At 38.3% G+C, this 23,580-nt stretch overlaps 1 protein-coding gene across 4 annotated transcripts in view; it reads left to right on the top strand.

The window, feature by feature from the left end:
- Window positions 1-23,580, top strand: part of unc80 (unc80, NALCN channel complex subunit) — a 1,852,146-nt gene that overhangs the window by 794,067 nt on the left and 1,034,499 nt on the right. For all 4 annotated transcript variants that reach the window (XM_090404461.1, XM_090404464.1, XM_090404465.1 and 1 more), the window contains one exon: window positions 15,792-15,881. In XM_090404461.1, coding sequence (XP_090260587.1) covers window positions 15,792-15,881 — 90 coding nt within the window. The remainder of the gene's footprint in view (window positions 1-15,791; window positions 15,882-23,580) is intronic.

A 23,580-nucleotide genomic window follows, 5' to 3' on the forward strand; every position in this document is an offset into this window, starting at 1 on the left:
TGTTTGCATGAAGCAATGGCTGATTGTATACTTAAAGTCCGAATAATAAATCAACTAGGGGTTAAATGGATGAATAACACCATTAAGCTTGAGCTGCAAAAAAAGAAACAACTATGGAGAGAATTTAAGGAGAAAGGTGACCGGCAGGCACACGAACGGTATAAAGCGCAGGCCAGAAGAGTAACGGGTGTGGTAAGAAAAGCAAAAAAGGATTACGAAAGAACATGGGCCATGCAGGCTAAAGAGAATCCTAAACAGTTTTTTAGATATGTAGCAAGTAAAAGGAAAAATGTACATGGCAGAATGATTTTAAAGAATGTCGATGGTAGGGAGGTAACTGAATCAGTTGATATAGTTGAGTTACTGAGTGAGCACTTTGCAAGCATATATCATCCAGGTGGTGACATTGCAGAAACGAATGTACCAGTAGATTATACGGGAATTGTGGTGAATGAAGTGGAGGTGAGTAGTCTATTGCATAACCTCAATGTCAATACATCTGTGGGATTGGATGGTATACCAACTCGTGTTGTACAAGAAGCAGCTAAAGAATTGTCAGTACCCTTGACCATTTTGTTTAATTTGAGTCTCGGGTCTGGGTTGGTCCCGAGGGGGTGGAAAGAGGGGAAAATAGTTCCACTGCACAAAGGTGGTTCCAAGACTGCTGTTGTAAATTACCGACTGATTAGCATATCAGGAATCATTGTCAAGGTCTTAGAGAAATTAGTCAAGAAAAGAATACAGGATTGGATAGATGAAAATGGGATATTGTATGGGGAACAACATCGTTTTGTGAAGGGTAGATCATGCCTCAATAACTTGCTCACGTTTTTTAACACAGTGACGGCTGAACTGGATAGGGGTAATGGGTTTACAGTAATACTACTGGACCTTGCCAAGGCTTTTGATAGGATACCACATAGAACCCTAATCAGTAAACTGGAGCAGATGGGGATAGATATAGGGTTGGTGAGATGGATAAGAGGGTGGTTGAAGGAGAGATACCAGAGAGTGGTTTATTCAGGAGTGGAGTCTAAGACTGCTTGTGACTAGTGGAGTGCCACAGGGCTCTGTTCTTGGACCACTGCTTTTCAATTTGTTCATCAATGATATAGGAAAGGATTTGAGAGGAAGTGTTCACTTGTTTGCTGATGATGCAAAGTTGGGTAGAGCAATTATGAGTGCACAGGATGTCAAAATTTTACAGGATGATTTGGATAGTTTGGAGGACTGGGCTAGGTAAAATGGATGTCAATTTAATGTGCCAAAGTGTAAGGTTATGTATTAAGGTAATAAATTGCGATATACTGCTGCTATTCTTTTCACTTTGGGGTGAAAAGAATAGCAGCAGTATATCGCATTGGTTGAACCGTACTCCAGGAGATCGATGAGGCCAGGGATTTGGGAGTGTTGGTGGATAGGGAATTGAAGTTTAAGGGGCACATTGCAAAAGTGACTAAAACAGCTCACCAAATCACTTGGCTTCTGAAAAATACTTTAATATGCAGAGACAAACAAGTTGTTGTACCTCTGTATTGAGCCTTGATAAGACCCCATCTAGACTACTGTGCCCAGTTATGGGCACCAGGATTTCTTCGTGATGGGGAGGAAGTGGAGAGGATCCAGAGACGAGTGACCAAGATGATAGCAGGTCTGTGGAATGAACCTTATGAGAATAGGTTGAAGATTTGTGGGTTGCAGAAATTGGTCAATAGGCGAAGGAGGGGTGATATGATTGAGACATTCAAATTACTGAAGAGTTTCTATAAGATTGATCCAGAAGATATTTTTGAAAATATGACTGGTGGTGGGAGGACTAGGGGCCATGAATGGAAGCTGGGCAAGAGCGTGGTTGACAAGGGTGTTAGAGCTAGGTTTTTTACTTGGAGAGTAGTGAATGAGTGGAATAATCTTCCAGCGTCTGTTGTGGGCGCTACGACCGTGAATGAGTTCAAGGCAAGGTATGATAGATACTGTGTCCATATCGAATAGTTTCTTGACATGATGTTAGTGCCTCCCTCGATGAGTCTGTTGACTCCTTGGAGTTGCCCGGAACAACAACAATAATAATAATTAAACTTCATTGCAGCTCACACAACGTCGTATCATGCTTAGCATCGAGTGATTCAATTCAGGAGTTCTTGAGGCAAACTGTCCCACTCCAGAAAACAAAGAAGTGTAAGGCCTTGTTTGTTTTCTGAAGGGGAATTTCAAGCATCAATTCATCTCCCTATTGCATCCTAAATGTGTTCTATGTGGTTGAGACCTGGGGATTGTGCTAATATTAATATCCTCGGTTTCCAGAAGTATATCTCCACTGCTCGTGTACGATGTGCTGTGGCAATGTTATTCATAAAAATGAATTTTTTGCCTACAGTACCATGTAATAACAATTGAAAATGATGTTGAAGAACTTCATTGTAATATTATTTACCAGTCATAGTCCCTTTTTCACTTGTAGCTTGGTGCTTCCATTAAGCAAAATGCTTCCCCACATCAAGCACTAGCACTATCGTATCTATCCCTTTCAAGAATATTCTCGTGATGGTAAGCAGTACCACTTTAATGACACATCAAATCATCTAGAATCAGAGCAAAGACATTAGCTCTTAGATGTCTTAACCAAATTTTATGGATACAGCACCAATGAAAACATGCTCTACAATGAGCTGCAGATAATATTAATTAATTAATTATTATTACATATACTACACGTATTACATATATATTACACATACATATTATTGCATATATACTTACTACATATATATATATTACAAAAAGAACGAAAAAAAGAACTTCAAATAGAGGAAATACCAAAAGAAAAGACAAAAGATTTAAGCTCTATAGTGCAATTAATTGGCACCAACACCAGCATTCCAGTCATAACCACTGACATCACCTCTGTTAATCAAGGACTTCAAAAAAAATAAAGAGAGACTGCCACCAGTCATTACTTTATTTACTAGCAAACATCTGAGAAACCGCATTCTAGCAGGAAGCAATAAATCAATCCAACCAACAATGGTTTTTGGATTGATTGTTGTTTATTTTTCACTTGGTTAGATTATAATAAATTTAGTTTAATCCTTTATCCAAGTGTAAGCAAACAAAGTTTGCACCTGAAAATATCTTCAGGACTGGGGTAAGGTAGTGCAACACCAGGCAACTCCGAGCAAAGGTGGACCGAGCTCTCATCACTACTTGTCTCAGTATCTCCAATAATGCAAAGCACATCTCCTTACGGACATGTATACTGCTGTGCATTAAGGGAAGGGCCACTACCCAGACCAGTTTCTACCTTTATTGAGGTCTCATCAGTGGGAGCCAGACCCAACCGTGGAGATATTAAGGCAGAAGCAATAAGAGAGATCATATTTACATTATTATTGTTATATGTTATTATTATATATGTACCACCTCATTATTGAATTACTCTGGATTTAGAGAAAGATGTTGGAAGTTTATTTTTCACTTGGTTAGACTATAATAAATTTAGTTTAATCCTTTATCCAAGTGTAAGCACCATGGTATAACACCTTGGCACAACAGGTACACCTGTTGGCTACTCCTATAGGTAAATATGACCTCTCCTATCGCTTCTGCCTTAGTATCTCCACAATTGGATCTGCCTCCCACTGATGAGACCTCAATAAAGGTTGAAACCGGTCTAGGTAGTGGCCCTTTCCTTAATGCACAGCAGTATACATGTCCGCAAGGAGATGTGCTTTGCATTATTGGAGATACTGAGACAAGTAGTGATGAGAGCTTGGTCCACCTTTGCTCGGAGTTGCCTGGTGTTGCACTACCTTACCCCAGTCTTGAAGATATTTTCAGGCGCAAACTTTGTTTGCTTACACTTGTATAAAGGATTAAACTAAATTTATTATAGTCTAACCAAGTCCAAAATAAACTTCCAACATCTTTCTTTAAATCCAGAGTAATTCAATAATAAGGTGGTACACCTGTTGGCTACTCCTATAGGTAAATATGACCTCTCCTATTGCTTCTGCCTTAGTATCTCCACGGTTGGGTTTACCTCCCATGCTGGATATATATGAGAGGCTCTGCTTGGGGTAGGTTTTTCCCTGTCTCTGAGTAGAGCCACCGCTGAGATTATGGCTCTGTCTGGTGGTGGGGTGAGCCTACCACTGGGTAGAGCCAACGCCGAGAAGTTCTTCATGGTGAAGGGGTGAGCCTGTCACTGAGTGGAACAAAGCTGAGTTGGAGCGATCTTTCGGGATTGTCTAATTTTTAGAGAGGTATTTACTCAAATACACCTCAATAAAGGTTTAAACCGGTCTGGGTAGTGGCCCTTCCCTTAATGCATAGCAGTATTCATGTCTGCAAGGAGATGTGCTTTGCATATGGGAGATACTGAGACAAGTAGTGATGAGAGCTCGGTCCACCTTTGCTCGGAGTTGCCTCGTGTTGCACTACCTTACCCGAGTGCTGAAGATATTTTCAAGCGCAAACTTCGTTTGCTTACTCTTGGATAAAGGATTAAACTAAATTTATTACAACAATGGTTGGTTGGATTGATTTAAAAACCAGCATATCATCGTTCATGCAAAAATTAGTGGAGAATCTTGATCTGTATGTTCAGTAAAGGCTAGTGAATGTATTGCTTTTAATTATGGAGCAATAAATTGTGTTTAGTATTAAGTTTATGGTTTTAGAATTGTGGACAAATATATTGTTTTTAATTTTAAGTATATTGTAGCTTATATAAGCATATTCATACAAATAATATCTATGTATGTAATTATATTATTTTTGTCTCTAATACTTATATTTTTTAATTAAATTATTGAATTCTGATAATCCCCAACATTCAAGCCAGTTAGCAGACCTATATCTAACCACTATTCTACCAATAAATTGTGAAGATTTCACTGAAAAGGAACTAAAAATATTAATAGATCAAACAAAAGAAGGAAAATCTCCATGGATTGAAGGAATCAAAAAGGAACTTTTATAAATGCTGATATAACACATAGACATTTCAATTTTCTTACCATAATTAATCAAGCATTAAACACTGGAATTAATAGAATGGATCACTACAGAGGTATTGCATTCATTGCTATGAGGCACAGTTAAAATCTACAAGGATGATACTCAATAGAATTGCATGGTGTGGATGGATGTTCTAATGGTAAAACCAAGATCTTCTGCGTTGATGGTCCATCTTACCGAACACTACTTTTGAGAAAAAAGTAGTGTTCGGTGAGGTAAAAAAAAACAATATACAGTAGAACAGAAACAACCACTCATTTTAACCTTTATAGATGTCAAAAAAAAGCCTTTCGCTCCATTAATAGAGAAGCAATGATTAAAATACTCGGCTTCTATGGAATCTTAATAGAATGGATAATTATAGAGGTATTGCATTGATTGCTATGAGGCACAGTTAAAATCTACAAGGATGATACTCAATGGAATTTGTATGGTGTGAATGGATGTTCTAATGGTAAAACCAAGATCTTCTGTGTTGATGGTCCATCTCACCTAACAAATAATTTTAAGAAAAAACCAAGCTGGATTTCTAAAAAAAAAAAAAATCGATGTACAGTAGAACAGAAACAACCACTCATTTTAACCTTTATAGATGTCAAAAAACCCTTTCATTCCATTAATAGAGAAGCAATGATTAAAATACTCGTCTTCTATGGTCTACCCTCAAAAACCATACAGTCAATCTCAGCACCTTATAAAGATTACAATGCTATAATAATCTTTAAAACAGAAATATTTGAATCCTTTACAGTGACTTCTGTTGTAAGTCCTGCAAGGTGATGTGCTGGCACTTATTTGTTCTTGTTATCTTGGACTACATCTTCTGGACTATCAACACCAAAGATCTTGGTTATACCATTAGAACATCCACCCACACCATGCAAATAACACTGGCCAACAAAAAAAAATCTTTTTTCTGCTGATTATGATCCGACACTTGTTTTTTACTAATTTGGGTGCACTGATTTCAAATATCAAACCCATTTTTCTCTATCACGTCAGGTTTTTCCTCTATGGTATTTTCTTTTTGCTAATTTGTAAGTTTTTGATAGTTTTAAAGAGACAGTACTATTTAGAGGATCAAAAAAATCGATTTTTTAATATTATTTGCTGAAAGTATGTACTTTTAAAAATTTGTTCCTAACTTTTTATCAAGAAATTCGAAAAATTCCCGAAGATATAGCCTATTATTTAAAGTGGTGCGCAGATCAGAATCGGAGCGCTCACCGCTATCGCTTGTTAGTAAACGAATAAATGTGTAAGAACTTGCAACGGCACGTACTGGCACTTTGAATGCGAGAGAGGCCGATAACCGACCTAATACATTTAGGTGATGAAAAGTAGGCGATGACAACTGCCTAAAACAAATGAATGTTATGTGCGTCATAGAGGACAAAGAACAATTAAAATCAGTCAATCGTTAATCGATCATGAAACTATGATGAGCGCTTATATCATTTCAATAAAGTCTCTAGTTTTTTTTTGTCTTGTTAATTGCATGTTAGTCGGCAGTGAAGAAAATACATCATGTCTGCTACTCGAAATTGTGTCAATAGTGTAGATTCCTTCTGCTACATTTGTGGCAGCTTTACTGTTCCCAGTCAAAGGACAAATATCACTGATTTCATTAAGAAAGGGTACTTTGCATACTTTGACGTAAAAATTGCAGATCAGGACAAGTCATGGGTTCCAAATAAAGTGTGTAAGTCATGTGTAGAAAATTTACGACAGTGGAGCAAGGGAAAACGCCAAAAATTAGCTTTTGGCATTCCAATGATTTGGCGTGAACCGAAAAATCACGTAGATGATTGCTATTTTTGTTTAGTTCAGATTTCTGGTTATAATAAGAAGAATAAGAAAAAAATTGTGTGTCCAAATCTCGACTCAGCAATTCGGCCAGTTGCTCATTCCAATGAAATAGCCATGCCAATTTATAAAGGACTTCCTTTACTTGAGAACGAGCATGATCGGGATATGCCAGATGTTCTTGAGGGGCAAGACCCGGATGTTGATTTAGACAATGAAAATTTAATTTCTAGTTCTGGACCGCAATGTTTTACTCAAGCGGAATTGAATGACTTAGTAAGAGATTTGGGCCTATCAAAGGAATCATCGGAATTGTTGGCTTCAATAAATGAAAAAAACTTACTGGAGCAAGATACAAAGATAACTTTTTATCGTAGCAGGGAAAGTAATCTTGTAAAATATTTTAAACACGAGTGTGGGTTTGTTTACTGTAACAATGTGTCATGTTTACTAACTGAAATGAGTATTGTACAATATCATCCAAATGAGTGGCGTTTATTTATCGACAGTTCAAGCAGAAGTCTCAGGTGTGTCTTACTACACAATGGGAATGTATATGGCTCAATTCCTATTGGCTATTCAGTCCACTTAAAGGAAACATATGAGGACATTAAAAAGGTTCTGAAGTTATTAAAATATACAGACCATAACTGGATCATCTGTGTGGATCTTAAAATGGTGAACTTTTTACTTGGCTTTCAAAGAGGATATACAAAGTTTCCGTGTTTTCTATGCTTCTGGGATAGTCCAGCTAGAAACCAACACTGGAGTCAGAAACATTGACCTCTTAGAATATCCTTAAATGTTGGAGAACAGAATGTTATAAATCAACCTTTAATCTACAGAGAAAAAATCATTTTTCCACCTCTACACATCAAACTAGGTCTTATGAAGCAGAATGTTAAAGCTTTAGATTTACAAGGTGACTGTTTCCAATACATATGTGAAAAATTTCCACCACTTAATTATGAAAAAATTAAAGCCGGTGTATTTGATGGACTGCAAATTAGAACTTTAATAAGAGACCCAAATTTCATCAACTCTATGAACGAAATTGAGAAAGAGGCCTGGACTTCATTTACAATGGTTGCGAATAATTTTCTTGGAAACAAAAAAGCGTGCAATTACAAAGATCTAGTGGAAACAATGCTTGAAAATTTCCAGCACCTAGGTTGCAACATGAGCATAAAGCTTCATTTCCTATACAGTCATCTTGATAGATTTCCAAAGAATTTAGGTGCTGTAAGCGATGAACAAGGTGAAAGATTTCATCAAGACTTAAAAACTATGGAAGATCGGTACCAAGGAAGATGGGATTCTCACATGATGGCCGACTACTGTTGGAGTATTCAAAGGGATTGCCAAAACAGAACACACAGCAGAAATTGCTACAAACAAAAATTTATTCCCTGAAACTCATGTGTAAGTAAAATTGTTATTTTTTTATAAATATTCTTGTAATTTTGAATGAATATTGTTAAGTAGTTATGTATGTAATCGGCCTCTCTCGCATTCAAAGCGCCAGTACGTGCCGTTGCAGGTTCTTACGCATTTATTCGTTTACTAACAAGCGAGAGCGGTGAGCTCTCCGATTCTGATCTGCGCACCGCTTTGAATAATAGGCTATATCTTCAGGAATTTTTCGAATTTCTTGATAAAAAGTTAGGAACAGATTTTTAAAAGTACATACTTTCAGCAAATAATATTAAAAAATCGATTTTTTTGATCCTCTAAATAGTACTGCCTCCTTAAAACTATCAAAAACTTACAAATTAGCAAAAAGAAAATGCAATAGAGGAAAAACCTGACGTGATAGAGAAAAATGGGTTTGATATTTGAAATCAACGCACCCAAATTAGTAAAAAACAAGTCTCATATAAAAGTCAGCAAAAATTGTGTTGGACTGTGTAATTGATCTTAGTTTTGCTGACAATATACTTATTGATACAGAATCAACAGATGCACTAAAATATCTAAGTCTACTCTACTAGAGGCACAAGTTAAACTTATTGCTATTATTACTATTACTATTACTATTATTACAGGCAACTCCAGGGAGTCATCAGACTCATCAGGGAGGCCCCAAATCATATTCATCACAACTATTCAACATTCATACAATATCTATCATACCTCGCCTTAAACTCATTCACTGTCACAGCATCCACCACAGACTCAGGGAGCGCATTCCACTCATTCACTACTCTAAAAGTAAAGAACCCAGCTCTAACACTTTTACTAACCAAACTTTTGCCCAGTTTCCATGGATGTCCCCTAGTCCTCCCACAACCAGCCCTGTTCTCAAAAATATCTTCTGAATTAATTTTATAGAAACCCTTCAGTAATTTGAATGTCTCAATCATATCTCTCCTCTTCTGCCTATCAACTAATTTTTGCAACCCACAAATCCTCAACCTGTTCTCATAAGGTTCATTCCACAGACCTGCTATCATCTTGGTCACTCACCTCTGGATCCTCTCCACCTCCTCCCCATCAAGAAGAAACCTAGGTGACCAAATCTGGGCACAGTAGTCGAGATGGGGTCTTATCAAGGCTCGATACAGAGGAACAATAACCTGCTTGTCAACGTATTCTTCAGCAACCAAGTGATTTGATGAGCTGATTTGGCCACTTTTGCAATGTGTCACCTAAATTTCAATTCCTTATCCACCAACACTCCTAAATCTCGTGCCTCATCAATTTCCTGGAGCACAGTTCTACCAATGCAGTAAACTGCTGCCAATCTTTTCACTCCAAAATGCATAACCTTACATTTTGCCACATTAAATTGACATCCATTCTCCTTAGCCCAGACCTCCAATCTATCCAAATCATCCTGCAAAATTTTGACGTCATCTGCATTCACTATTGCCCTACCCAACTTCGCATCATCTGCAAACAAATGAACTGTTCCTCTCAGATCCTTTCCTATATCATTAATGAACAAATTAAACAGCAGTGGTCCAAGAACAGATCCTTGTGGCACACCACTAGTCACAGGTCGTCTTGTGGACTCTACTCCTGAGTAAACCACGCTCTGATATCTCTCCGTCAACCACCAACCCTATGTCCATCCCCATATGCTGCAATTTACTGATTAGAATTCCATGTGGTATCCTGTCAAAGGCCTTAGCAAGGTCCAGTAGAATCACTGTAAACCCATTACCCTTATCCAGTTCAGCCGTCACTGTGTTATAATGAGTGAGCAAGTTACTGAGGCATGACCTACCCTTCTCAAAACCATGCTATCCCCGATACAGTATCCCATTTTCTTCTATCCAATCTTGTATTTTCCTCTTGACTATTTTCTCTAAGACCTTGATAATGATTCCTGTTATGCTGATTGGCCGGTAATTTTCAACAGCAGCCTTGGAACCACCTTTGTGCAGCGGAACCATTTCCCCTCTTTCCACCCCTCTTGGGACTGACCCAGACCCGGGGCTCAAATTAAACAAAATGGTCAAGGGCATTGACAATTCTTTAGCTGCTTCACGTATGACACGAGCTAGTATACCATCCAATCCCACAGATGTATTGACATTGAGGTTCTGTAATAGACTAGTTACCTCTACTTCATTCATCACAATTCCAGTATAAGCTGTTGGTTCTTCCATTCCTGCAAACTCACCATCTGGATGATATACTCTTGCAAAGTGCTCACTCAGTAATTCCACAATAACGACTGATTCGGTTACCTCCCTACCCTCAGCATTTTTTAAGATCATTCTACCATGAGCATTTTTCCTTTTACTTGCAACATATTGAAAAAACTGTTTGGGATTCTCTTTAGCCTGCATGGCCAATTTTCTTTCATAATCTGCTTTTGCTTTTCTTACCACCCTTGTTACCATCCTGCCAAAATTGGCCTTTTCTTACAACCCTTGTTACCTCATTGGTCTGCAGATGAACATTCAAAAGTCCAAAGTATTCTCAATAGGTTATGGAAATCTTATACTCTATAACAACAATAGACCCTTCCATAACAAACTCTTCCCCATCTGGAAATCATTATTAAAGACAAAATTAAGACTCTACCATGCAACCAGCAGATCCATCTTCTTGTATAGTTCTCAAACCTGGACAATAAACACAAAAAAAAAAAAAAAAACACATAATAAGCACAAGTACTCTCAATAGGTTATGAAAATCTTATGCTCTATAACAACAATAGACTCTTAGAAAGAGTCTATTGTTGTTAGGATATTCCTCCAAAAAATTACAACTTCGATGGCTTAGACCAGTGGTTCTTAACCATTTAGTAGTCACAGCCCCCTATGTATCCTAAAATATTTTCATTGCCCTTAGTTTGTAGTAACATAATAAATAATTAAACTTTTTCTTAAAAAATTCGTGGTTTTACTTAGTGATTATAATGACAAAAAATCAAAAAACAGAAATCAACTTTGCTTAAATGTATTTTAACGAGAACTCTGTTGTTGAACACTCTCTACTAATTTGTCTATTCTTGCTTCAGTTGTGTTACTCAATGCTATTCACATGGAGGATTCTATTCGGAGTCGATTTCGATGTTTCATTTTAATATTTACCATTGTGGAAAATCCATTTTCATACAAATATGTAGAATCAAAAGACAACAAATTATGAATGGCAATGGTAAACAGGTGAGGATATTCCTCCGGATATATATCCAAAATTGGACCAAGCTTTTCTTCTTTACAAAGTTTTTACTAATGATTTCTTTCTAACAGTTATTGCATTCATGGAGGACTTATGATTTTTCATAAGTCTTCCATGAATGAATGATTTTTCATCCTTTTTTCTAATAAAATCTCTTTTGGCTTATCTTCATATTGCTGATGCTTCATTTCTAAATGCCTTCTGAATTTATTTGGTTTCAGACATTCATTTGAGAGTACTAGACCACAATCAACACATTGTGGTTTTTGAATTTCGTTCATTTCTACACTAATAAATCCGAATTTTATATAACTTGTATCATATTTTCTTGTTTACTTTCACTTATTTTTTTTACATTTACGACTGGTATTATTTTCTGTTTCACATGTGTTTACATCATCCGTGGAATTATCACTATCATCACTTTCACATGTTCTTTTTGAACAACCAGGTGTATTTATATTTATAAAGTCAAAAGATGTTCTTTGTTTTCTCATTTTATAAGCTGGTAAATTATAAGAAGTAACAAATCAGTGAAAGTAAACAAGAAAACATGATACAAGTTATATAAATAAAAGAAACAAAAGAAACTACTGCATTAAACTGTATAATTCAGACTGTTATTATTATTATCATCATTATTATTATTATCCAGGCCTCCATGGAGTCAAAAGACTCATCGTGGGAGGTCGTTTTTAGGAAACACAAAGTCTATCATACCACTCCTTGAACCCATTAGCCGTCCCCGCTCCAACCACTCTCTCTCAGGCAATGCATTCCAAGGTTCAACCACCCTCCACACAAAAAAACCACTCCTCACCCTCTTGCTCACAGCCTCCTTTCGTAACTTCTAGGGATGGCCCCTTGTCATTGCTCCTTCCTGCCGTTCCACCAAGTGAAAGAACTCTCCAGTGTCTACCCTGTAACTGCCTCTCAACAGTTTAAAAGTCTCGATCATATCACCTCTCCTTCTATCCAGCAAACTCTGCAGTCCATTCCCTTAGCCGATCCTCATAACTCATATTGTACAGTCCTGAAACCATCTTTGTTATCTGCCTCTGTACCCTTTCCACAGTCAATTTATCCCCTTCAAATCCTGGGGACCAAATCTGAGAACAATAGTCTAAGTGTGGTCTGATCAGGGACTTATACAATGGAATGATAACTTTTATCTCTGCAGGTCGGCGTCCTTCTCATTATTGCAGCAGTCCTCTGAGTTACCCTCACAACCTTTGCAATATGCTCCCTAAGAATTTCAGTTTTCTATCAATCATCACCCTCAGATCTCTTGTCTCCCCTACCTCCTCCAGTACAGCTCCTCCAATGGAGTATGCATCCTCCCATCAATGGATCCCAGACTTTACATTTTGCTGCATCGAACCGATGACCCCATTTATTTGCCCATCTGTCTAGTTTATTCAAATCCTCTTGCAGGACTGCCACATCTGCACTATTACTGATAACTCTTCCCAACTTCACATCATCCGCAAACAACTGAATGTCCCCTTGCAATCCAGTGACAATATCATTGATATAAAGATTGAACAATACCGGCCCCAGTACTGAGCCCTGTGGAACCACGCTTGTAACCTTCTGCTTCCTTGATATTGCCTCATCATACACAACTCTCTGATACCTATCAGTCAGCCAATCCTGAATCCATTTGACTAATCCGACATGTGCTGCAACTTAAATAACAGCTTATCGTGTGGTACCCTGTCAAATGCCTTTGCAAAATCCAAAAAAAATGGCAGTATATGACTTTACCTCATCAACTACTCTTGTCACTTGATTATAAAAGACAATCATATTACTAAAGTAAGAGCGGCCCTTAACAAATCCATGTTGATTCTCACAGATAACATTACCCTCATCTACCGAATGCTGTATATAGTCCCTCACTAATTTCTCCAAGACCTTAACAACTACTGATGACACACAAACAGGCCTATAATTAGGCACTTCCAGTCTGCTACCCCCCCCCCCCCTTATGCAGCAGCACTATCTTACCTTCCTTCCATTCTCTGGGTACCTTTCCATCAGCCAGACTTTTATTGAAAAGCCAGGTCAACAGAGCTGTCAGTTCTTTAGCACATTCTCTCAAAACCCTCGGTGAAATACCATCCAGTCTAACAGCTTTATTGGTATCCAGAGTACCCAGTATTTGGAACACACTCTCCTCTTGCACCTCTAAACCCTGATCCTGCCCTATCCCTCTAGTATTAAAACTTCCTCCATGATGAAATACTCCAATAAAGTGCAAATTGAACAGCTATGTCCTCTGCATCAGTCACTCTATTCCAATTTTTATCCCACAATGTCATTCTTCCACAATCGTTTCTCCACCTACTGGCCACATAGCTAAAACATTCCCTAGGATTTTCTTTGGATCTTAGTGCCAATCTCTTCTCATATTCCAGTTTTGTCTTCTTCACCATTCTGGTCACTCTCCTGGCCTGCAACTTATATTCTTCGTGTATCTGTCCTCCACCCCTCTCCTTGTATATCTTCCATAATCTCTTTTTCAACTGCAGTTCCTGTTTGTCATCCACTTTACACCAAATTTTGTCCTCTTCTTCACCCATGGAATACAGCTTACTATTGCTGCTAACAAATATTCTTTCACAATTTCTCAAGCACTTATGATATCCTGGCCTTCCAATTTTGCCCTCCATGGAACTTCCCCTAGTTGATACCTAAGACTAATATAATCACCCGCCTTATAATTCCACATACGTTCCCTGTTCTTTGATACACCTGCATGTCTGTTCATTTTCCAAGTCAAAACTACATAGTCACGCTCTCCAACTGGTGGGAGAGATGTCATCTCACTTATTATCAGCTCTTCTGATGCCATGAGCAAATCCAAAATTCTTGAACCTCTTGTTCCCTCCATCACATGCTGCCGAAGACATTTGGCCCTCAAGAATTCCAGAAATTCTATCTCCTTCTTGCTACTTGCATTTTCCTCTTCCCAGCTTATACTACTGTAGTTAAAATCTCCCATAACAATCATTTTTCTTCCACTTGCCAAGCTCAACTGCCTATACATCTCCTGGTCCCCACCCTCTGCACTCCCTGGTTTATAGCAAAACCCCAATAAATATCCTGTCTTGGCCACTTCTACCTCACATCATGTCTCCAAGACCATCACATATGCTTTCAAAACCATTTGTGTCACAGCTTTCCAAAGCCTCTACTCTAAGAGGTCATAAGTCATCACTTATCATAAGCAGTACTCCACCATCACATTTTCCTTTCCTATCCTGCCAAAAAATGCTGTACCTTGCCACTTCAATTCCGGTTATTATATCATCCTCCATCAACCACGTTGCAGAGATCCCAATAATTGTTGGCCAGGTTGATGCTATCAGCACCATCAGTTCATTTCCTTTATTTCAGATACTCCTGGCATTAGTTTATTACTAATACAAAATGATACAAGTTTGAAACAAAGTAAAATAAAGAGAAAAAATAATTATTTTAAGAGATTTCAAAATTTTAAAAACTAGAAACTTGTTATAAATTTTTCGCAGCCCTCTGGTTAAGAATCACTGGCTTAGACATCCTGAAGGCTCACTCTTTTTGGAATCTCTCATTCTGTACAAACCAGAGGATGGCAATCATTGTGGAGGAAGACCATGCAAACAATTTTGGCAATACATCTCTGAAGCCATCAATAGACTGAACTGTAAAATTCCATCTGACATCCACCAGTTAGCTCAAGATATAGAGACTTGGAAGACCATAATTTGTAATCTTTAATTATTATTTTTGATGTAAATCTCTTTTCTCTTTTCCATTTTCCCATCTTATCGTATATTGTGAATAAACTATGAATGAATGAATTGAGAATTTTTAAAAAAAAAGGAGATTGATTTATACCCATCACTGATATAGTGAGTAATGGTTACGACAAAAAAATTTTGTTGGTCTGTCTACTAGTACTCATCATAACCAACTTCGACTGCATTTCATGCTAATATCTCACATTTTCACAGCAGTGAAGGTAGCAAAGGGATGAACTGTTTGCATAATATAACTAAGATTGTTGTCATCTTGAATTAGTATGTCTTTATTGGATTAATTATTGCACCAATCCAAAAGAAATATTTAAAGTAGTGAAATCATATATTGCATTAATTACTTGGATAATGAATGATTGCACTTTTGGAATCTAGAATGCAATCATCCGTTATTCAAGCAATTTCAGGTAAAAGATTCTGTTTGCTCTAGCTTGAATTTTACATCATCATTTTAGGGACTTCTCTGGATGAATAAATATACCAAACATTGATTTCAACCTGAAATTTAAATTATTTTCACAGGTGTATGGTGAAGATAGTAATATTTTTCATGATGCAGAAGAAAATCACGAGGACAGGGAAGATATTAAAAAGGAGAAAAAGTTGAAAAAGGTTTGATCTGCATAGTCTTGATGTTTTGTTGTAAATGTTATTGCAATAAATTGAAATTTCATTTAATAGTTTTCCGTTATATTGAGAGGGCAAAGTATTTAATAACTTGCAATGTGTCATAGAGAAAAAAAGATGTTATGATAATTTTTAGTGATTTATTATAATTTTAGCATCAATTTCAGTCCAAGGTCATTGTGATTGAGCATGCTCTGTTTGCATTTTGTAGTTTTTGAGTTTGTAGCATTTTTCCAGTATATTGCATTGCGTGTTGCTTTTTAGGTTGTACATTTTAATTCCATCAGTTATACCTGCTGCTATACCTCAGTTTACTGATGCATTGTCATCCAGCCCGCTGCCATTCAAAGATTACATTTTGGGAACTATAATATAAGGTTTTGTAGTGTGATTCACTTTCTGCATGTGTACTTCCTGGCATTTAACACGTTCGCTGCCAACTACGAGTATACTCGTAGTGGCTAAACCTGCTTCACAAGCCAGCTATGAGTATACTCGTAGGATGCTTACTGCCGGGAACGAGATTATTATGGTGACCTTGAAGAAGTGAAAATCCTTGGCTTGTGGGGCTAGCATCAACACTGTGTATACTCATAGACCGTATATGCTCTGTACAAGCCAACTACGAGTATACTCGTAGGACGTTTACCTCCGGTAACGAGATTATCGTACTGATCTTGAAGAAGTAAAACTGCTCGGCGTAGGGGAACAGACCATGCCAAAGTAGCGTGGCAGCGAACGTGTTAAAAATGTGCTAGGTAACATATAAGGCAGTTCATGTTTGCATGATACATAGGCAATGGGAGAAGTTGGGTGAGCTGGATATCAGTATTTGATGTTTCAGTGGTGATGCTGATGAAACAAAGGTTTGTTGGGAGAGAGTTATGAGTAGCATGATCAGTGGGGAGGAAGGCAAGGATCAGGTGATGAGTGATTTGATATTAGGTAGGGTGACTGCAGCTATGGAAGATATAAAGATTGGTGTCAACTGTGTCAGTGAATCTCAAGTGAGGGTAGGATGCTTGTAGAGGATGTATAGGTATTGACAGAGGAAATCGAAGGTGTGAAAAATGAAAACACTTATGTCAAGTGTGAGATTAAATTACTTGAAAGGCTGACATCGGTCAGCCTTTCACGTCATTTAATCTTGGGAGAGTGCCAAGGAAGAGAAAGTGAGGTTCCACAAGGACGTTTTCTTTTTAACTTTTGTGTCATGATATTGTTGCAGTGAGATATTCAGTTATTTGTAGATGATGTGAAGCTTAGAAGGGTTACTAGTGATAGTGCTGATGTAGTCCATTAAGATGATTCAAATCAGCTGATGAATAGGCAAATGAATGGGTTTGTCATTTAAAGACAACTAAATGTGAAGTCTTAAAATTTGGGATCCACAGATAGGGAGACTGCACACTCCCTATATTAGAGAAAGAGGAGGAGCAGTGGATCTTGGGATTGATAGTAAATAAATACTGGAAGTTTAGGGCATGATAGCAAATGTGTCGAAGGTGACTGGGAGAATTGCTGCAATGCCAAGAAGGAATTTGACCAGTAGAGAAAAAACAGTTGTGATTCCATTGTATAAAGCTCTGATCATACCACATCTGGATTATTAGGATCAGATCTGATCACAGGATTTGAAGAGAAGAAGGCACAGAGGCAGATAACCAAAATGATATCATGCCATTTCAATGTGAGTTATGCTGATAGATTAAATGCATACAAACAGCAGTGTTTTGTGCAAGAGTTTAAATGATTGAGACGTTTCAACTCTTGAGAGGCATTTACAGAATTGACACAGATGAGATTTTTGATCTAGGAGAAGTAAAATTTTTACTGTTAAAGGGCGTTCATTGTGTGTGTTGTGTTGTTTTACCACTGCAGAAAGATAAGTCATTTTTTCATATTTTAGTTATGGGATTGACTGAGTTATTTAGTTTCTAAGTAAACATATTTTTTGTTATTGTACGATATTGTCAGTATGACTCCAGTGCATGGTAAAACAATAGCAGCAAAGATCTCATTGTTGATTTATTTGATTTTCTGTGATTTTGTACATTGCAGTGTGAGTGAAATGTATTCATTGTGAAAATTAAATGATTTATGGAAGGAAAGTGAAACAGGTGATAAAGGGTGTATTAGGTTTTTTGACAGCGAGTGCCAGTTAGGTGGAAAGAATAAAGCAAATGTTAATCGAGTACATAGTATCAACAGTAAAATGGGCAATGTTAATGTCACAATTAATATTGAATGTTCAGCAGTAGAAATACGGGAAAAGGAAATATACTTAAATAAGGAAATAGCATGCTTCAATGTTATCCTTCAGAGGACAAAGTGCAGAATTGAAAAGTTGCAAAAGCAGCAAGAGATTAGCAAGGTTGACAAGAAAAAGAAGCAGGTGGTCCAAGGTAAAAATCAAGATTATGTCAGCAAATGAGAAAAACAAGGTAAGGAGAAAATTGTGTACGTGGGCTGTATAATCAGAGAAGTACTTATCAAAAGTATTATTATTATTATTCAGGCTTCCATGTAGTCAAAAGACTCATCATTGGAGGTCCTTCCTAAGAACATAAAGTCTGTCAAGACCAATCGAGGGGAGGTTCCCCTAAGAAACACAAAGTCTATCATACCATTCATTAAACTCATTGACCGTTCTCGCCCTCACCACTCTATCAGGCAGTGCATTCCATGGCTCAATCACCCTCCATGCAAAGAAACTACTCCTCACCCTCTTGCTCACAGTTTCCTTTCGTAACTTCCAGGGATGGCCTCTTGTCATCACTCCTTCCCGCTGTTCAACCAAGTGAAAGAACTCCCCAGTGTCAACCCTGTAACCACCTCTCAACAGTTTAAAAGTCTCAATCATATCACCTCTCCTTCTATCCGCCAAATTCTGCAGTCCACATTTCCTCAGCCGATCCTCATAACTAACATTGTACAGTCCTGAAACCATCTTTGTTATCTACCTTTGTACCCTTTCCACAGTTAATTTATCCCCTTCAAATTCTGGGGACCAAATCTGAGAACAATAGTCCAAGTGTGCTCTGATCAGAGACTTATACAACGGAATGATAACCCTCTCATCTCTGCAGGTCAGTGTCCTTCTCATAATTGCAGCAATCCTCTGTGTTACCTTCACCACATTTGCAATATGTCCCCTAAACTTCAGGTTTCTATCAATCATCAACTCCAGATCTCTTGTCTCCCCTACTTCCTCCAGTTTAACTCCTCCCATAGAGTATGCAGCATCCCATCGATGTTTCCCAAACCTCAAGACCTTACATTTTGCTGCATTAAACTGACACCCCCATTCATTTGCCCATGTATCTAGCTTATTCAAATCCTCTTGCAGGGCTACCACATCTGCACTATTACTAATAATCCTTCCCAGCTTTGAATCATCCGCAAACAACTGAATATCCCTTTGCAATCCACTGGCAATGTCATCGATATAAAGGTTAAACAATATAGGTCCTAGTACTGAGCCCTGTGGGACCCCGCTTGTAACCTTCTGTCTCCTTGAAACTGCTCCACCATACACAACTCTCTGATACCTATCAGACAGCCAATCCTGAATCCAGTTGACCAATCTGACATCCAGACCCATGTGTTGCAACTTAAATATCAGCTTATCATGTGGCACCCTGTCAAATGCCTTTGCTAAGTCTAAGAAAATTGCAGTATATGCCTTTCCCTCATCTAATGTTCTTGTAACTTTATTATAAAAGGCTAGCATATTGCTAACACAAGAGCGCCCTTTCACAAATCCATGTTGACACTCACAGATAACATTACCCTTATCAGCTGAGTGCTGTATACGGTCCCTCACTACTTTCTTCAAGATCTTAACTACTGATGACACACAGACTAGTCTATAATTAGACACTTTCAGTCTGTTACCACCCTTATGCAATGGCACTATCTTACCTTCCTTCCATTCCCTGGGCACCTTTGCCGAACCCAGACTTTCATTGAAAAGCCAGGTTAAAGGCACTGTCAGTTCCCCAGCACATTTTCTCAAATCTCGTGGTGAAATACCATCCTGTCCCAAAGCTTTATTGACATCCAGAGTTCTCAGTATCTGAAACACACTCTCCTCCTGTACCTCTAAACCTTGAACTTGCCCTATCCCTCTAGCATTAAAACTGACTCCTCCAGGATGAAATACTCCAATAAAGTGTTGAAAGTTTATTTTTCACTTGGTTAGAGTATAATAAAATTAGTTTAATCCTTTATCCAAGTGTGAGCAAAAAAGTTTGCGCCCGAAAGTATCTTCAGGACTGGGGTAAGGTGGTTCAACATCAGGGTAACTCGTTGCAAAGGTGGAGCAAGAAACCAAGACTCCTAACTCAGTATCTCCTATAATGCAAAACACATCTCCTTGCAGATATGTCTGATGTTATGCATTAAGGGAAGGGCCACTACCCAGACTAGTTTCGACCTTTATTGAGGTCTCTTCAGTGGGAGCCAGGCCCAAGTGGAGATACCAGTCAGAAGCATTACCAGGTCATCTCTACCAATAGGAGTTGCCAAATGGTGTGCCACCCTTTTTTAATAAATTACTCTGGATTTAGAGAAAACTGTTGAAATTTTATTTTTCATTTGGTTAGAGTATAATAAATTCAGTTTAATCCTTTATTCAATTGTGAGCAAACGAAGTTTGTGCCTGAAAGTATCTTCAGGACTGGGGTAAGGTGGTACACACCAGGGCACTCCTTGCAAAGTTGGAGCAAGCTACCAACACTCTTATCTCAGTATCTCCCATAATGCAATGGTGTGCCACTTTTTTTTTATTAAAAAAGGGTCGCACACCATTTGGCAACTCCTATAGGTAGAGATGACCTGCTAATGCTTCTGCCTGGTATCTCCACTTGGGCCGGTCTCCCACTGAAGAGACCTCAATAAAGGTCGAAACTAGTCTGGGTTGTGGCCCTTCCCTTAATGCATAACATTAGACATATCCGCAAGGAGATGTGTTTTGCATTATGGGAGATACTGAGACTGAGTGTTGGTAGCTTGCTCCATCTTTGCAAGGTGTGCCCTGGTGTTGTACCACCTTACCCCAGTCCTGAAGATACTTTCAGGCGCAAACTTTGTTTGCTCACACTTGGATAAAGGATTAAACTAAATTTATTATACTCTAACCAAGTGAAAAATAAGAGTATGGTCGTGAGTATAAGAAAAATGAAGGAGCGAGTGTTGTATGGAGATTCTTTAATAAGAGGTGTAATAGATGAGAATGTGTTAGAATTGTACTTACCGGGTGCGAAAATTAAGGATGTTAGTGAATCTATCAGAACACAAAAGAGTTAGGATAGTGAGTCTGTTACCATGGTATGACAGAAAAGAGATAAGAAGGAGGGCCATAATTGCAAATGTATCTATGTGCAGGTCATGCAGGAGGAGTGGTGTGAAGTTTGTGGACGTGTGGAGTGAGTTTAATGGGCGAAAGGATTTATATAAGGTGGATCGTTTGCATTTGAATGGATTTGGTGTGCAGAGACTTGAAAAAGTGTTGTTGGATGAAGTGGAAGTGCAGAATCAGCTAGAGTTATTAAGGGGGGGGGAGTAGATATACAGACTTTAGAGAGGCAGTTGAGTGTATGAATGTGTATAATATGTCCAAGCAAGTATGAAGGACAACAAATCAGAATGGGATAGGTAGTGTAAGGTATCAAAATAGGGGTGGGACTAACGGGCTTCTGCATTTCATGTGTACTAATCTGAGGAGTATTAGGAACAAGAAGGTAGAATTTTTGGCCTTGGTCGGCCCTTTCAGGTTACAGGTTATTAGCATTAGTGAAACATGGCTGACAGAAGATGATATAGCTAGTGGGATTGAATGTGAGGGCTGTAGTGTGTTCAGGAGGGACAGGGAGAATAAAAAGGGGGGAGGAGTGTTATTGATGATAGCTGATGAACTGCAGCCAAGGAGAATAAAAGTTGAACTGCAGGATAGAGAAAAGAACACATTTGAGGCTATTTGGTGTGACATTGAGACTTCTTCTTCTTTCTTCTTTCAGTATGCATTATCCCATGTTAAACGGGGACGGTGCACTGATCTTTAACCTTCCTCTTCCAAGTTCTCCGGTCCAGGGCATCCTTCTAGCAGAAGAAAATATACAATTGGCTGCTGCTATAGACTAGGTGATGGAATAGATAATGGAGATAGTATGCATAAGCAAATAGAATCAATGAGTGGAAGGAGGGTAATTATTATGGGAGATTTCAACTTTGGTAATATTGATTGGAAGGAAGAGAGGACACATGGGAGGAAGGAATTGGATTTTATGCAGTTATTAAGGGATAACTATATGCGACAGCATGTAATGGAAATTACTACTTTTCAGAATGTGCTTGACCTAGTAATTGCATCTGAGAATTTGGTGAGAGTGACTTGGGAGGTGGCTAAATATGTGGAATTTTCAATTTAAACAGGGAACATGTAGAATTACTGGGCTGGTAAGTATCACAAGCTTAGGAGTTTGCTTGGCTCAGTGCCATGGCATGTAAAACTACAAGGGCTGGATGTTGATAGTGCATGGGAGATGGTTAAGGAGTGTTTGCAGGAGGCAATGGCTGACTGTATACCTAAAGTCCGAATACTAAATCAAGTAGGGGTTAAATGGATGAATAACACCATTAAACTTGAGCTGCAAAAAAAGAAGCAACTGTGGAGGGAATTTAAGGAGAAAGGTAACCTGCAGGCACATGAACGGTATATAGCATAGGCCAGAAGGATAATGCATGTGGTAAGAAAAGCAAAAGTGGATTATGAAAGAAATTTAGCCATGCAGGCTAAAGAGAATCCCGAACAGTTTTTTTGATATGTTGCAAGTAAAAGAAAAAATGTATACGGCAGAATGATTTTAAAGAATGCTGATGGTATGGAGGTAACCGAATCAGTTGATACAATGGAATTACTGAGCGAGCACTTTGTAAGAGTATATCATCCAGGTGGTGACATTGCTGGAAAGAAGGAATCAACAGCTTATACGGGAATGGTGGTGAATGAAGTGGAGGTGAATAGTCTATTACAAAACATCAATGTCAATACATCTGTGGGATTGGATGGTATACCAGCTCATGTCACTTCATGAGCTGGTATACCATCTCATGAAGTGACATGAGATGCGTATACCAGCTAAAGTTCAAGCGGCTAAAGAATTGTCAGTGCCCTTGACCATTTTGTTTAATTTGAGTCTTGGGTCTGGGTTAATCTCTAGTGGGTGGAAAGAGGGGAAAATAGTTCCACTGCATAAAGGAGGTTCCAAGACTGCTGTTGTAAATTACCGACCGATCAGAATATCAGGATACGTTGTCAAGGTCTTGGAGAAAATAGTCAAGAGAACAATACAGGAATGGATAGATGAAAATGGATACTGTACCGGGGACAGCATAGTTTTGAAGGGTATATCATGCCTCAGTAACTTGCTCACGTTTTACGACACAGTGATGGCTGAACTGGATAAGTGTAATGGGTTTACAGTGATCATATTGGACCTTGCTTAGGCCTTTGACAGGATACCATATGAAATTCTAATCAGTAAACTACAGCATATTGGGATGGATATGGGTTGGTGAGATGGATTGGAGGGTGGTTGATGGAGAGATATCAGAGAGTAGTTTTTTCAGGAGTAGAGTCCAAAAGACGGCTTGTGATTAGTGGTGTGCCGTAGGGTTCTGT

The sequence above is a fragment of the Typopeltis vanoorti genome, chromosome 14, assembly GCF_054136105.1.
Source record: "Typopeltis vanoorti isolate ZY-2024b chromosome 14, IOZ_Tvanoo_1.0, whole genome shotgun sequence".
NCBI classification, from domain to species: Eukaryota; Metazoa; Arthropoda; class Arachnida; order Uropygi; family Thelyphonidae; genus Typopeltis; species Typopeltis vanoorti.